This window comes from Pelodiscus sinensis, chromosome 17 (genome assembly GCF_049634645.1).
Source record: "Pelodiscus sinensis isolate JC-2024 chromosome 17, ASM4963464v1, whole genome shotgun sequence".
Classification (NCBI taxonomy): domain Eukaryota; kingdom Metazoa; phylum Chordata; order Testudines; family Trionychidae; genus Pelodiscus; species Pelodiscus sinensis.
In genome coordinates this window covers 7,700,795-7,715,664 of record NC_134727.1, presented here as the reverse complement: position 1 = coordinate 7,715,664, position 14,870 = coordinate 7,700,795, and the positions used below count along the sequence as shown (strand labels likewise).

The 14,870-nt window shown below is 43.4% G+C and overlaps 1 protein-coding gene across 1 annotated transcript in view; it reads right to left on the bottom strand.

Annotated features, from left to right (window-relative positions):
* Positions 1–14,870, bottom strand: part of SLIT3 (slit guidance ligand 3) — a 795,269-nt gene that overhangs the window by 181,287 nt on the left and 599,112 nt on the right. Inside the window, exons 15-16 of the mRNA XM_006115755.4 lie at positions 6,771–6,921; positions 5,667–5,741 (exon numbers count right to left, since the gene is read on the bottom strand). Of these exons, the coding sequence (XP_006115817.1) occupies positions 5,667–5,741; positions 6,771–6,921 (226 nt within the window). The remainder of the gene's footprint in view (positions 1–5,666; positions 5,742–6,770; positions 6,922–14,870) is intronic.

The window sequence follows — 14,870 nt, the reverse complement described above, 5'->3', positions numbered from 1 at the left end:
ATTACTAGGCCACAGTGAATACAGAACTCATAAACCTCGTGACAGAGTGAGTTATTTTCAGAGCAGAACTGCACTTTAAGGTTTTAATTGCTAGAATAAACACTCCAATGCACTCAGTGACCGGTAGCGCAGTCTGAGGAAATAAAGGAAAAGCTCAGGTGAACTCAGGCTGCTAGGTCTCCACAACACACTCAGTAAATAGGTATACAGTGAGTGCCATTCCACCAGTCCATTCCAGTAACCTTGGCAGAGGTATTGAAGACATGGGTTGCCAGAGCACAGTCAGTGCTGTGCAGAAGGGATGGCAATTTAGGAATATTTTGAAGGAGAAAAGCCATTCTTGGCCATGGGTGACATAGGAGATTCTGTGTCATATGCCCCACTGGCACACTTGGATCAAGGGATGCTACTGATCAAATGTTTCTAAACATTGCCCTTTAGTCATAAGTAATTATTGCTGAAATTCCAGATGCCATTTTGCATCCACTTTACAATGTCAGGTAGGAAACCCAGCGAGAGCCCGTGGTCTGACATGGTATAAAATATAGGTATGTCCCTCACTCTGCTAAAACGATAGGCCAAGCGTGGGCAATGAGCACCTGCAAGGGTGGGCACGGTTCACCAGGATTAGCTGCTGGTGGGCCACCAGGCACTGCAGGTACGTTCACTCGGAGCTCACCATTTTCAGCCACTGAGAGCTATGGGAAGTGGTGGCCTAGCTCAAACCACTTCCCACAGCGCTCACTGGCCAGAAACAGCCAACCCTGCCCAATCGGAGTTGCAAGCAGCCATACTTGTGGATGTCCAGGTAAATTAAGTGTCTGGTGGCCCACCAGAAATTCCACTGGTGAATCATGGCTGGCCCATGGGCTGCTTATTGCCCTCCCCTGCTATAGATTGTCCCACCCTATATAGAATTACATAGTCAATTACTGAAGTTAATCAGGAAAAATTTGATGGGCACAGAAGAGCAAGCTCTTTTTAGTGGTTTAATTTCTAAATAAAAAGTTGCCTAATTTGGTATCTTGCTTTGAAGCAGGGATTTGAAACTTGACGGGGAGTGGGGGGGTGGGTGGACTCTGTGTCAGGATAGGTCTACACTTACAGTGGACATTTCACAACCTAATGACATAAAAACCGAAACAATGGGTACTTAAGAACAATTAGCACCTTCTCTATTAGCTTCATGTGGCATGGGCACTCTGATTTTTTTTTTTCCCCCTTTTTTCTCCTTCTCTCCCCACCCCATCCCCAACTTATTTAGAAACTGGACCTTTAATAACTCCGGTCATCTGAAGAAGTGGGCTGTGCTCACGGAAGCTCATGATACCATCTACATGCTTTGTTAGTCTTTAAGGTGCTGCTAGACCAGTGTTTCTTAACCAGTGGTACGAGTACCCTTAGGGGTACTCGAGAGAAGTCGGGAGGGGGGGGGGATGTCAACACCACTGAAATTTAGAGAAAACTGAATTTTTGTTTTAAGTTTTACAGCATTTTATCATTTTTGTACTTTTTACACCCAAAAATGTCATTGCCTGCCCAGCTACGATTAAGTTGTTTAAACAAATGTGTTGCAACAGTAGAAAAAAATTTAGTGTGTCTGAAAACTGCAGGTACTGTGGGTACTTATATATATTTTTAAAATGGGTACTTTATAAAAAAAAAAAAGGTTGAGAAACACTGTGCTAGACTATTCATTGTTTTTTAAGTTTTTCCAGTTACAGACTAACTCAGCTCCCCTCTGAAGCTAGCGGAGTTCAGAGTACTGAAATTGAACAGTCAGCTAGCAACCTTTAACATTTGTGTACCAAAGATTTAATTTGATTCTTCAGCCCTATAACCCAAAAAATCAATTTAATCCCAGACTGTAGCTTTGCATACCAAGCGTCAGCCTCGGAGGAATATTTTCAGATTATTTTAACCACTGGATATAATTGTATATGATAGGTGGGGCTATTCGTACTGCCCATGAACCTTGCCTGACACCTGCCATCACAAGTGTCCGTTTTCAGTAGTTTATAACTTTTCCTAACTCTTGCCATTTGATCAGACAGTTTCCGGGGTGGGTGTCTGCTTCAGGGTGACTTTTAAATAGCGCTAGTGTCCCCAAGCTTTGGAGCAGAGACTTGGAATTTGATGGAAGGAGCGGGTCTCTGTGTCAGGGTAGGTCTACACTTACAGCGGAGTTCAGAGTACAGCTAGCATGGGCATAAATAGCAGCGTACACAGCAGACCCAATGCCTGTGTGTGAAGGGGGCAGCTTCCCCAGTGCCCGGAGATTCAAATAGGCCTGGGGCTCTTCACTGCTACCCCTGCTACTGTGGCGACAGCAGTGGCTAGAGCCCTGGGCCCTTTAAAATGCCACTGGAGGCCTGTCCAGCACACTCTAGGCAGCACTGAAGGGCTGGCTGGGGAAAGCTTTTCCCTAGCCCTGCCCCTTCTACCCGAGATCCACCCCTTCCGGGAAAGTCTATCAGCCCCCTGGCAGATGGAGAGACACTGCTTGGGCAAGTATAGTGCAGGGCCCTCCTGGCTGAATCCTATATTGAAAGGTATGCATGGTACATAGCTCTCCACGGGCCCCAACAGGCCCACCCCCACCTACACTGCTATTTCTAGTAGGGCAATATCGGGCGCTGCTTCCCTGCTGCTGGACACTTGCCTTGATGCCATGAAAGATTCTGGCTGGAGCCCTTCTCTGCTGTCTCACCCCCATCAGAGTCTCTCATGCTGCATTTAGCTACACGCCACAGTGAGGCTGTGTCTAGACTACATGGCTTCATCGACGGAGCCATGTAGATGAGGGTTGTAGGCAAAGGGAAATGAAGCGGCGATTTAAATAATCGCCGCTTCATTTAAATTTACATGGCTGCTGCGCTGAGGCGACAAACAGCTGATCAGCTGTTTGTCGGCTCAGTGCGCCAGACTGGACACTCCCCTGCCGACATCAAAGCCCTTTGACACACGTACTACCTGTCCCGTGGGGCTTACCAAGGAATGAGGGCAATGATATTTCTAAAATGGTGGTGAAATCAGTCTGCATTCCTCACCCACACTGAAAAAAATGGGAGCTGGATTTAATTTTCTGGCCCCTTTTATGTAAAGTGGCAGCAGTAGCTGGCTGGAGGGCCTAACCAACATTTTTCTATCACATTCCCTGCCACACACAATAAGCAACTCTGTTAGAGTCAGAACCATCTGCAACCCCATCCGCCCAAGTCTCCCTGGCACAGAGACTGCAAAGCAAATCCCTTCTATTACACATGAAAGCAGACTATCACTTAGTCAAAGGGCAAGCCATGCTGTACAGGGGAGCTATTTTCCCAGTGGTTCAATTGCTTAATGGATACTTCTAAAGCCATTTTAGGAAAGGGTCTGTCTATAGCATTTCACACCATGAGAAGTGGTGGCATAATCATGTTTGACACCCGCTTTTCAGGAAAACTAGCACTGTTTTAAAGAAGGCAATTTTCTCCATTACCTTTTTCTAAAATCCCAGCATGCCAGTTGGGACAGCCCTTTTACTCTGGGACAACAGGGTCTTCAGGGAAAAATGAAGCCCAGCTAACCAGCATGACTAGAGAACTCTGTGCTTGGAGGCTGATAGTGAAAATTTGAGGCAATGCTTTATTATGAATGCCAGGACACAATTATCTCCCTACCAGACCTTTCCTGGCTAGAATCAGGACATCTGAAATGCACCTGCAATCTTATATACTTATCTTCTGCCAAGAATAGAGCACCAAGGATTTATTGCTTCATAGGAAACAAGCTCTTAAAACATATGGCTGCTTCATGCTGTGTTTATGATTAACCAGGCTGCCTTGTTAAAATGCCCCAACTCCTTATAGATCTACAAGCACAAGAAAGACAGGTGCTCAGTCTATTTTAAGTGTCAAATGAATTCAAGGCAATGACCCCAACTATCACATCTTATTTCCAACAACTAAAACATGATTATGTGAGATTTTTTTTTGCAGTTGTATATACTTATGCTTTCACAACACACCTGTGAGAAGTGGTGCTATTTACTGCATGGGACTACACATTATGACCTCTACAGGCAAAAGGCCTTTGTGAAAATGTCAGCAACATTCTCTAAAAAGGACTAAGCTTCCTCATGACAGCTTTCAGGCCTGCAGATATGACTAACACTCATGTTCTCTTTCATCCCTGAAGTTCAGAATCTTAAATATACAGCATCTGAACCTCTGTTGGCCTTCAAAGTGACAAAAAAAGGATCCACACCAGGGTTATGTGTCAAATCCTTAGATCTGGTATTACTTGAATCTGCTGGGAGATTCAAAAAGTATGTTAGGGAGAGTAAACGTGGTTGGTTGCTTTTCCCAAACTTGATTTGACTGACCTATGGAATTTTACTCAGCAGAAATTGTAGATGAGATTCGGATGAGGACAAGTGAGGTCAACAATAAGATCTGAGAAGAATAACTTTTTAAGATAAATGTAAATTGAGTCCATAAACATCCTTTTATAATAAATAGAGTTTCAGTGTATATATTTGAAGCCACGAATCCTTGGAGCAATATATTTATCAGGAAAATTCCCATATTACTGAATCTCCCAAAATATGACTTACTGAAATATGCGAACTCCATAGGGATAGAAGGATGCATAGAGCCAATAAAGGGCTACAGAGTCATGCACATCAAAGGCAGCTGCTTTTTTCTACTCTACAGAGTATTAGTGAGCACAAGAAGCTGCACTCATTTACTTCCCATTAAAATTATTTTTTGTTTCGAGTATCTGATGCTATCATGCTACTTAGTGACCTATGTGAGGCTGTGTCTAGACTGCAGGGTTTTTTCGAAAAAAGTAGCCTTTTTTCGAAAAAACTTCACCTGCGTCTAGACTACAGCCAAGTTCTTTCGAAATTAAATGGAAGAACGTGGCTTTTCTTTCGACGGCGGTACTCCTCATTTCACGAGGAATAACGCCTTTTTTCGAAAGTACTGGTTGCAGTCTAGATGCTCTTTTTCGAAAGAGGCTTTTTCGAAAGATACTTTCAAAAGAGGCTTGCAGTCTAGACGTAGCCTGAGATACAGCAGTTGTGTGTGGGCATGTACTAATACTAATTAGTGCCATGCTGGCAGTTGCAGGTAAGAACTAGAGTACAGAACTGGCATGAATGTTGAATTCCTTTCCATGTCTGTCAGTCATATCTTGGAAAAGACAGGGTGGGTGAGGTAATATTTTCTATTGGACCAACTTCTACTGGTGAGAGAAACAAGCTTTCTAACTCCACAGAACTGGTAAAGCTTAAAAGCTTCTCTTGCACCAGCAGAAAGAGGCCTAATAAAATATATTACTTCAGCCACCTTGTCTTTATCATGAGGGATCAACACAGCTAAAGCAACATTGCACACGCAGCTTAGGAAAGATGGGTTCAAGGATGCGGGCCAACATGGGAAGATTGTGGTCCCATTGCCCGCCCACACCTGGTCAGTGGCTAAACAGAAGATCTTGCCTGCCAGAGCAGTCAGACACCTCTTCCACTAAATTCACTGAAATAGAAATGGAAAGAAAACAGGACATTCTATTATTGCAGCACTGAACAGTCTGAACAGGACCCCTTCCCTTCCTCACAGTACAAGGTAGCAGGGATTATATTACATATGCATATTAATGAGACAGGAACTTGAACTTACATTTTCCTTAGGCTGGGCAGTTTCTTGAAGACTCCAGTGGCTTCTAGGACTGAGATATCGTTGTCATTTAAACGTCTGGTGGGAGCAAACAAAAAAGCACTTAATGCTCCATGCAACTCTGTAGATGTGTCTGTATGGTGAACAAGATTGCCATACAGAACATTCCACCCTAATTTCCTGCCTACCCCCTATTCATCACCTATTTGCTTCATACAATAGAAGGTGCTATAGTAAAAAAATACAAAAATGGCCCTATAGAAATTTTAGAATTTCCATCAGAGGCATGAGATGGATGTGGTCAAAAATATTTGGCCATAAAAGACTCTGATAAACGTATAACATATCACTTCAAAATGCAGTGTGCTGCTTTGGAATGAAACCTCTACACAGCTTGAGGACCTGCCTACCCGAGGGATCTCTTTCTTCTCCCACCACACTGCCACTGAAGAACTGTTCTAGCTAAAGCACAGTTCTGTGCCAATGAGAGGTAGTTGCTTGCAAAGCATTTTCTATAGGGCCCCTTAGATCTGAAAATTGCTTTGCAGGTTTGGGTCTGAAATAGCCCATGACTATTGATCCTCAAAAGTACCACAAAGATATTCATTAGCAAGGGCCATTAGGCACGGCAGAGCTTTTGGGTGGGAGGCAATATGGCCCTGACTGAAAGACCACCGGGTTAAATTTAGTTTAATTTTGTTGTGGGCATGCGTTACCATGCTCCAAAGGGTTCAAATACCTAGAGCTGTGGCTCAATAGTCTTTTTTTTTCTCTTTATAGTAAGTTGAAGTAAATATTGCCTTTCATCTGAAAAGATCCCCCAAAGCAGAAAGCACACACAGGGCACACTAGCTCTTTTATACACACAGTCACGTCACATGTTAATGTGTGTAGACAGTTCTGAGGTAGAATGAACAAACTGTTTCACAGCCTTATGTGAAGGTTTAAGACAAAGAACTACCCTATTTTTTTTAATTAGAAGCCCTGCATTTTGAAAGCTCCAATAAACAAGCAGTACAAAAAAAAAAAAAAAAGAGGAAAAATGTGTAAAGGATGTTCAGAATGTCAGCATTCCTCATAACCGCCGCTGGAGGGCGTGCCACTTACAGATCGGTAGCATATTCAGGAAGGTGACTGGGTAAGCGGGTGAGTCTTTGGTTGGAACAGTCTACGATTGTGCCTTCGCAGCGACACTTTTCAGGACAGACAAGGTCCATAAAGCAGTCCCCAGTGAACTTACTTCTATAATCTTCTGAACCTGCATGAAAATGGAAATGGATCCAGGTAAACAGCCTGACAATGAACAATCCCAGAAGTCAGAGGCTGAAAAGAGACCCCCTCAGTTCCTTGTACATCATCCCACACTATAGTTCAGGGTGGTCCTGGTCTCAGGTCTAGATGACTGCCTCAGGTCCCTTCCAACCCTCATCTTGTATGACTCTATGTTCCCCATTCCCCTGCCCCAGTCTCCACTGGCCAGAGCTGCTCCTTACACGACATTCCAAGGTGTTTTGTACAGTTATTTTTAAACCTGACTCCAGAGGAAGAACTCGTCTCTCTTTCCTTTCTCCTTTGGGAGATTATTTCATAGACTTATGAGCCTCCTTGTGAAAACATCATTTTCTTAATTTTGTCTGATTATCTCTTTGGGGTTCATCCACATAGGCCTGAACACAGAGCCTCACTGCTATCAAGTTTGTTCCTGTGGCTTTCATTCTTGCATCAGACCAGAGGTCTCTAATAGTGTGAGCAAGCAAAATGGTATGTTAAAGTGAAGGAGTAATTACAAACAAGGCTATTCGGAAAGGGTATTTTTACTGGCTATTAACCTAGCGTAGGCAAGCCTAGTCAATTTTGCAACAGTTAGATAGCTTGATTAATGACATTAAACAAAAAACAGTTGAAAGTAACAGCAGTTTATATCAATTTCATTTTAATCAAGGTAAGGACAGACTGTACTTAGTGAGAATCCCTCTCTAACATGCCAGTATACTGTAATTGCCGGACCTCTTTGACAAGGCTTTTGACCCATTCTAATGAAATGCTTTTCCAATTAGGTTCAATGAACTACTCTGTACTTTTCAGCATTTTTATTAATAATAAGGGGTTTGAAACTTGATCTCTATGCTTCTGGAGCCAAAAGTATTAATAAATGTATGTAAATCCAAGGGTTGCCAGGACACATCTAGACATGCAATACTTGCCTGCTCACTTCATATTTCATTATGGAACCACCAAAAATTGGTTGGAAACATGTGTTATGCTTAAATGATCATAACATTCAAACCCATATTTTAACCTGTCTAGTGCTCCAAAAGTCAATTGTTATTGTAAAAGGTCTTTGTCACTGCCAAAAACACTTAGTTGAAAAGCACTAATTCGACAGGCAATTGCCTTTTCATAGTGTTTTGAACAAGTTCGATTTTAAAGAATTGTGAAAAAAAAATCCCCAGGCTGAAATTTGCTTTGTGAGACTTATAGTTTCTATGTCGAGGCTGATAAAAACACCACTGCTTGTTCTACGATTGCAAACAAGAAGAATAAATGAATCATTCAATGGTACCATAATTTTATTAATTCCCATTACAGATCACCTTACCAGGGGAATCCAGTGAAATCTGGAAGCTCCAAAGTTCTAGCACTTTAATCATCAGACCAATAGGTTAAAGTCCCATAGACAACACAATAGTTAAAACTACAGTGCAGAAAGAAAAGCAGGTAACATATTGAAAACTACAGCAATAGCCCATTATATGTTTTAATGTGCATGAGAAATAACAGCCAACTCTCTGCGGAAAATCCCATAACAGGGGCACAAGTTAAAATGGTGACAAGTGAACAGCAGTACGTACAATGGACAGCACTCTAACCCGAGTCCCTTAAAACTTCAAAATTGTTATTCCACCTGTTGCAACTGAAAGTTTTATTCGTTTTATATTTGTATTTTAGGTTTAGTAATGTAGTAATGTAAGGTAATATATAATCATATTTAATATTGTAGTAAGTCAAATCCTTTAGTTAAGTATGTATCTCCTATATTTCCTTGTTCTAAAGTTTAGTAAGTAAAGAGACAGGATCTCATATTGTGTCTATGTTAATGAGATTAGAAATACTGAAGGCCCGGGCCTTTGATGTGAATTGTTTTGATTTTGCTTAATATAAAACAGTACTGTTTACTTTTGAAGGATTTTGTGAAAGACTATTTGTATGAATGAGATATGGTGTAAAGGTCATCATTAGAGCCAGATGGTCAAGAAAGAAGGGGGGTAATGCGGGTGAAGACAAACTGTAAAAGACAGACTGGGAAGAAACCATATCGGTGTCAGAGAAACCATCAATGTGTACCAATGGTCAAGAATTGATCAGATTGGTAGAACTGACAGCTCTAAAGGTGAAGGGCAGGCACCCCTGAAAACCACTGATTAAATCCAGGACAGGATGAGCCTTTCGAGATGTTTTGGGAACACTGACACCAAAGAGATAATGCTCCGGTCATGGGCTGACACAGCAGAATCCATTGATTTCAACAGAGAAGAGGATTATAAAAGCAGGGTGCTTTGCTATGGAACTTTGGGTTTGTCTTGCCACAAACTCCAGAAAATCATCAGATCGATCGACCGACAAAGGCCCTGCACTCCCTCTGTGTTCAAACTAACTGGCCATTAGATGGATACATAATCTGGACTGGTAATTATAACGTCGTCTGGTGGGACTGTGTGTGTGTATGGTGTTTGTTTGTGTGAGTGGTTGAAAAGCATATGCAACTGTTGTATACTCAATAAATGTGGCGTACTGCCTTTTCCCCTATAAAAGATCTTCTGTGCTTCATTTAAGCAAATAACACACCACCCACACTGAGCAGTCCCCAGGAATTAAGCAGTGACCAGAAGCGGGTCTGAGAATATATCAAATTTAACCTCTTAAAAAATCACTTGTAACTTTCATTATAAATCCATGCCTTAAAAGAATAATTGTGAATGCTGTAATTTGGTGATGAGTCTACAGTACTTTGGACATAATATCCAGTGTCCTGGGAGCAAATGAGGGATGGGTGAAGGAGTAGAAAGCCCAGCAAAAAAGGCACAGAGGAGCGAGCATGCATTTTCGAGGGATGTAAGATATTAATTTCTAGACATATTTTCTCAATCTTTTTGGAAAAGCTAATAGAAAGAAATTTACCACATGTGACTTTGCAACTTCAAATTCCAATTCCCCCACTGTGTACATGCTTCATACATATGCTGTATCAACCATTAGAAACCCATCTAGCCTGAGCACCAGTCCACCACCTGCATGCTTGGAACAGGTGAAAACCCTCTGAGCTCAGCAGGAGAGAAAGGAAGGAAAGGGTTTAAAAAAGATTTAAAGAAGAGTTAGCTGTATAAGCATGGAGTCAAAAGTGATAAATAACACACACATCCTCATCAAGTAGTCAAAGTCATCCATTAGGCTGAAAGACAGCAGGAATTGGCTGCCAAAGATTAGATAAAATTTACCATTTGACTAGAGCCTTGAGATCACTTGGACAGGTGGCTGCTCCATTAAGTTATTCCCATCAGGGAAAGTAATGTAAAATGCAGCCATCTGCTTGCAAAACTGCTTAAATGTGTGTCCCCATCTCTACATGTGATATTTTATCAGCACACTACCACAGAGGTTTCTGTGGATATGGTATGATTTAAAAAGCACAATTAGAGATCATGTGCAAATACTGCTTCCTCTATTCTAAAACTTAACCTCAGTGAACCATGGAGAAGAGCTATAGAATCTGTGAAAAAAAAGCTTTGTTTCAGACTAAGCATTAACTCTCATTTTTATCCCACTTCAGTAGGGAGATCTGTGAAGCTAGCCTGAATGTAAAACATGGTATGAAACTTTAAAGTAATTTCCGGTATTGAAACATTACAATAATTAAATTGTCTCTAAAAAGGAGTTGCCAAATACAATAATTGGGGAACTGCATTAAACTGAAGTGCCCATTAGTGTTATAGAATTTTTTACCTAGTAATCTCAGAAGCACTGTTACAACAAACAGCTGATAAAGCAACAAAATGTCCACAGGCAAATACAGCTTTTTCCCATTTCACTAACGGGTAAATTGCAACAAGGTTAACCACCAATTTTTCAAGAGAGTCCATTAAGTTGCAGTGACATTTTTTTTTCTGGTACTCAACTTGAGAATTAAAGTTCTGTGGCTGAGAATTAAAGGGGTTCTTAGTTAAATTCTGAAATAAGTGGTCTGATTTTCAAAAATGCCAGCCATCCAGCAGATCCCAGTGGTTTTAACACAGGTGTTTCAAATTGACCACCCAACAATTAACGGATGAAAATGTAGTACTAAGTGCTTTAATCAAAGTCAGAGTGGCAGAGAAAAGAACAAAACCAAATGAGGAATCCTGACACAATTTCTTAAACTAACCACTAGCTAACACTATCTCCGGGTTTACTGGGAAAAATAGCTAGGGCCTGGTAATTCACTATGTGGTAGGGATGTTAAGAGCAGCCTTTGTATGTGGCCAGACCATGGTACTGTGGACAGGGGCTGCTCCGCAGGATTTGGAGCAGCCTCTGCTGCCCCTCCCTCACTCTGCTGCCTCTGATAGAGGCAACAGTGTGCAGGGGGAGGGGCAGCAGAAAAGGTGCTGGGGGGAACTGACTTTGAAGTTGGCTCCTCCCAGCACTGGCTCTTGTCCCCTCACCCGCCACTGCCTCTGATACAGAAGCAGCAAGGGGGGGGAATGAGTAGTCGATTAGGAATGAGTAGATTAACCGATAAGTCTAGGCTTATTGGTTAGTTGACTACTTGCTTACATCCCTCCTCTTTAGTGTCAGCAACTTGTCAGGCCTGATGTATTCATTGCCCCAAGTCAGTGTTGTCATGATCTGTATCTAAAAGGTGTCATGTAAGGTAACACACAGGTCAAGAGAATCATTGTCTCGGATATCGTTATAAATATGTGGTAAAATTACATTCTTGCAATATATTTGGCAAGCAATGCATAAGCTCAGCCTAAACAAACTCTATACATTTGCTTGTCCAATCAGCCTGGTCATCAAGTAAAGTTAATGAAAGTACATTTACATACAAGGTAAACAAAGCTAACAAGCAAGGGAGAAGACAGGTTGGTGTCTGTACCCCAAGGAAGGAAAGAGAACCTTTGCCTGGGCTTACTTTTCAAAGACTACCGTATTTTCCGGCGTATAGGGCGACTGGGTGTATAAGACGACCCCCTATCTTTTTAATTAAAAGATAGGGTTTCATCTTATATCCCAGCGCCCCTCCGCCTCCTTTGCTCCCGGTGTCCCTGGTCTGCTGGAGATGGTCCCCAGCAGACCAGAGGCACCGGGAGCAAAGCCGCCAGGAGCGCCTGGGCTGCCCCCCCTCCCCCCCCCCCGCCGGAGCCCCTCCGCGGCTTTGAAAGCCTCGGGGGAAGCCGGCGGCGGGGCATCCCAGGCGCGCATGGGCTGCCCCCCCGCCGGAGCCCCTCCGCGGCTTTGAAAGCCTCGGGGGAAGCCGGCGGGGGGGCATCCCAGGCGCGCATGGGCTGCCCCCCCGCCGGAGCCCCTCCGCGGCTTTGAAAGCCTCGGGGGAAGCCGGCGGGGGGGCAGCCCATGCGCGCCTGGGATGCCCCCCCGCCGGCTTCCCCCGAGGCTTTCAAAGCCGCGGAGGGGCTCCGGCGGGGGGGCAGCCCATGCGCGCCTGGGATGCCCCGCCGCCGGCTTCCCCCGAGGCTTTCAAAGCCGTGGAGGGGCTCCGGCGGCGGGGCATCCGGCGTACAAGACGACCCCCGATTTTTGGGGGATGTTTTTTAACATCAGAGGTCGTCTTGTACGCCGGAATATACGGTACATGTTAAAGGTTTATTGGGCTATAAAAAGAAGGGGTACGTCTACACTTGCTCCCTAGTTCGAACTAGGGATGCAAATGTAGGCGACCAAAATTGCTAATGAAGCAGGGATTTAAATAGCCCGCGCTTCCTTAGCATGATCTCGCCAGAGCGTTATTCTGCTCAACAGCTGTTTCGAAAGTGAAAGTGCGCGCCAGGACGCTTTAGTTTGAAGTAACCCCCTTGGTTCGAAATCAAGTGTCCCAGCGCACACTTTCACTTTTGAAACAGCTGTTGAGCGGAGTAACACGCCAGCAAGATCATGCTAATGAAGCGTGGGATATTTAAATCCCTGCTTCATTAGCAATTTCGGTCGCCTACATTTGCATCCCTAGTTCGAACTGGGGAGCAAGTGTAGACGTACCCAAGGGGAAAGAACCCCATAGTCATCCTTCACCTAAGCAGACAAAGAAAACAGGTGGCTTTGGGCACAGTGATGGATCCTGGCTAAGGTCTACCCAGCCATGCTGGGAAAATCTCTATGTAGTTGAATTCCAGTCTCAATAGCTTATTTTCAAATTTGTTTCTTTGTAACCATTTTTATCCCCGTTACTTATACTTGATATCACTTTAGGGACTGGTTTTACTTCCCATGAACCAATTCAGTGCTGTGATTGAAGGGAAGGGTGTGTTAACCTCAGTTAAGCCAATAGGCTTCTCTACTGTCTCTTTAAAGGAGCAGCAAACTTGTAAGGTTTCATGAGTTTTCCAGTGTGAGGGTGGGAGAGAGTTTTGGGGAAACTCGGGACTGGAAGGGTTGCATACATCCCCTAGAAGAAGAACTAAGAGGTAGAAGCCAAACTTGTCTCCAGGCTGTTGATGTCAGGGCTGTGAGGCACAGCAGCATAACATGTAAGATACCCAGGGCTGCAAGGCAGGTGTTGATGGAACTCCTTACTGGCCTGACAAGGGTTTTCAAATTCTGAGTCATGGCTTGTAAGGGCAAGCCATTAACTGGCCATCAGATGCTTTGTTTACCTGTGTCTCTGCAGGTATGAGCAATCATAACTCCCATTGGCCACACATCTCCATTCCTGGCCAATGGAAGCTGCAGCAAGTGGTGTCCCGGTCCGCATTACTTCCAGCAGCTCCCATTGGCTGGGAACAGCAATCCACAGCCAACGGGAGCTGCCTTATCCGTACCTGCGGAGGCGCAGGTATACAAAGTGTCTTGCAGCCAGCTAGCAGCTTTCCCTTACAAGCTGGGACCCAGTGTTTGAAAACTCCTGGCTTAGACAATTTAACAATAGCAAAAATGTTTCTGACTTTAGCACATTTTATCAGCAAAGCTTCTAAATAAAATGCAGTGCTATCTTACTGCTAAGCTTCCATTTGCAGCTCTTAAAGCACTTTATAAAAGGTGGGGGTCATTATCCCTGTTTTACATGGGGGAAACTGTGGCAGAGAGAAGTTAAATGACTTGCTTAAGGTCACAGTCAAGGATCAGATCAAGAAAAAATCTCTAGCATGCTCTTTTGCAATGTTCTGCTCCAACCATCAGAAAAGGTCACCCTCCTGTTAGAAACTTTTTTCTGTTTCAATAGACATACGGATATGGAGACTTTCCTGAAATGGTTTATCACAGTATTTTTTAGTGTTAGTTCAGTCCTGAGATTCTGTTAAGTAGCAGGAATGTAACTACAAATAACACTGCCTCCGCTGTGATTCCAAGGTGTGGTTCATGCAATATAGTTCACAGGACAGCTCTAAAAACTGTTACTCTAATTATTATCTCTTTAGCTAATGAAATGAACATGATTTTTGATCTTGATAAAATTATCATCGAAGCCAGAACCGAATAATCCATTAGCAAGACAGCCAATGTGTTCTCTTCAATATCGATTACACAAATGAGGTATTTAGGGACAGGCATTCTGAAAAATCACTTTTCAACACTACTGTTCCCTGGGGTTATCCTCGCTGCAAACTGGAATCCACCGGAGGGTCTATTTATAGAACAGAAATAACCTTTTTTCACTTTTCCTGCGAGAATGAGGGAATCTCTCACCTTTTGATGCTTCTTAAAACAGCAGAAGTATCCAGCATGCCATGCGGCAGGAAAGTATGCAGCCTTCCATGGTGCTTGACAGAACCATGTTCAATTTGTATTGTTCTACCACATGGTTAGATCAAGCACAAAGGAAAACCTCATTAACAGCCAGAGTCAGTGTTAGGCAGCGCCAAAGAGAGAGGAGCCTTGAGAGGAAGCAGCACGGAGAAGCAGAAGCTGGAGATTTCACGGAGAGCTGCTGTCCATTTCACCCATGCAAAAAGGAGCTGGAGTACAAGAAGTCATCACTGAATGCTACAACTGCAAGAA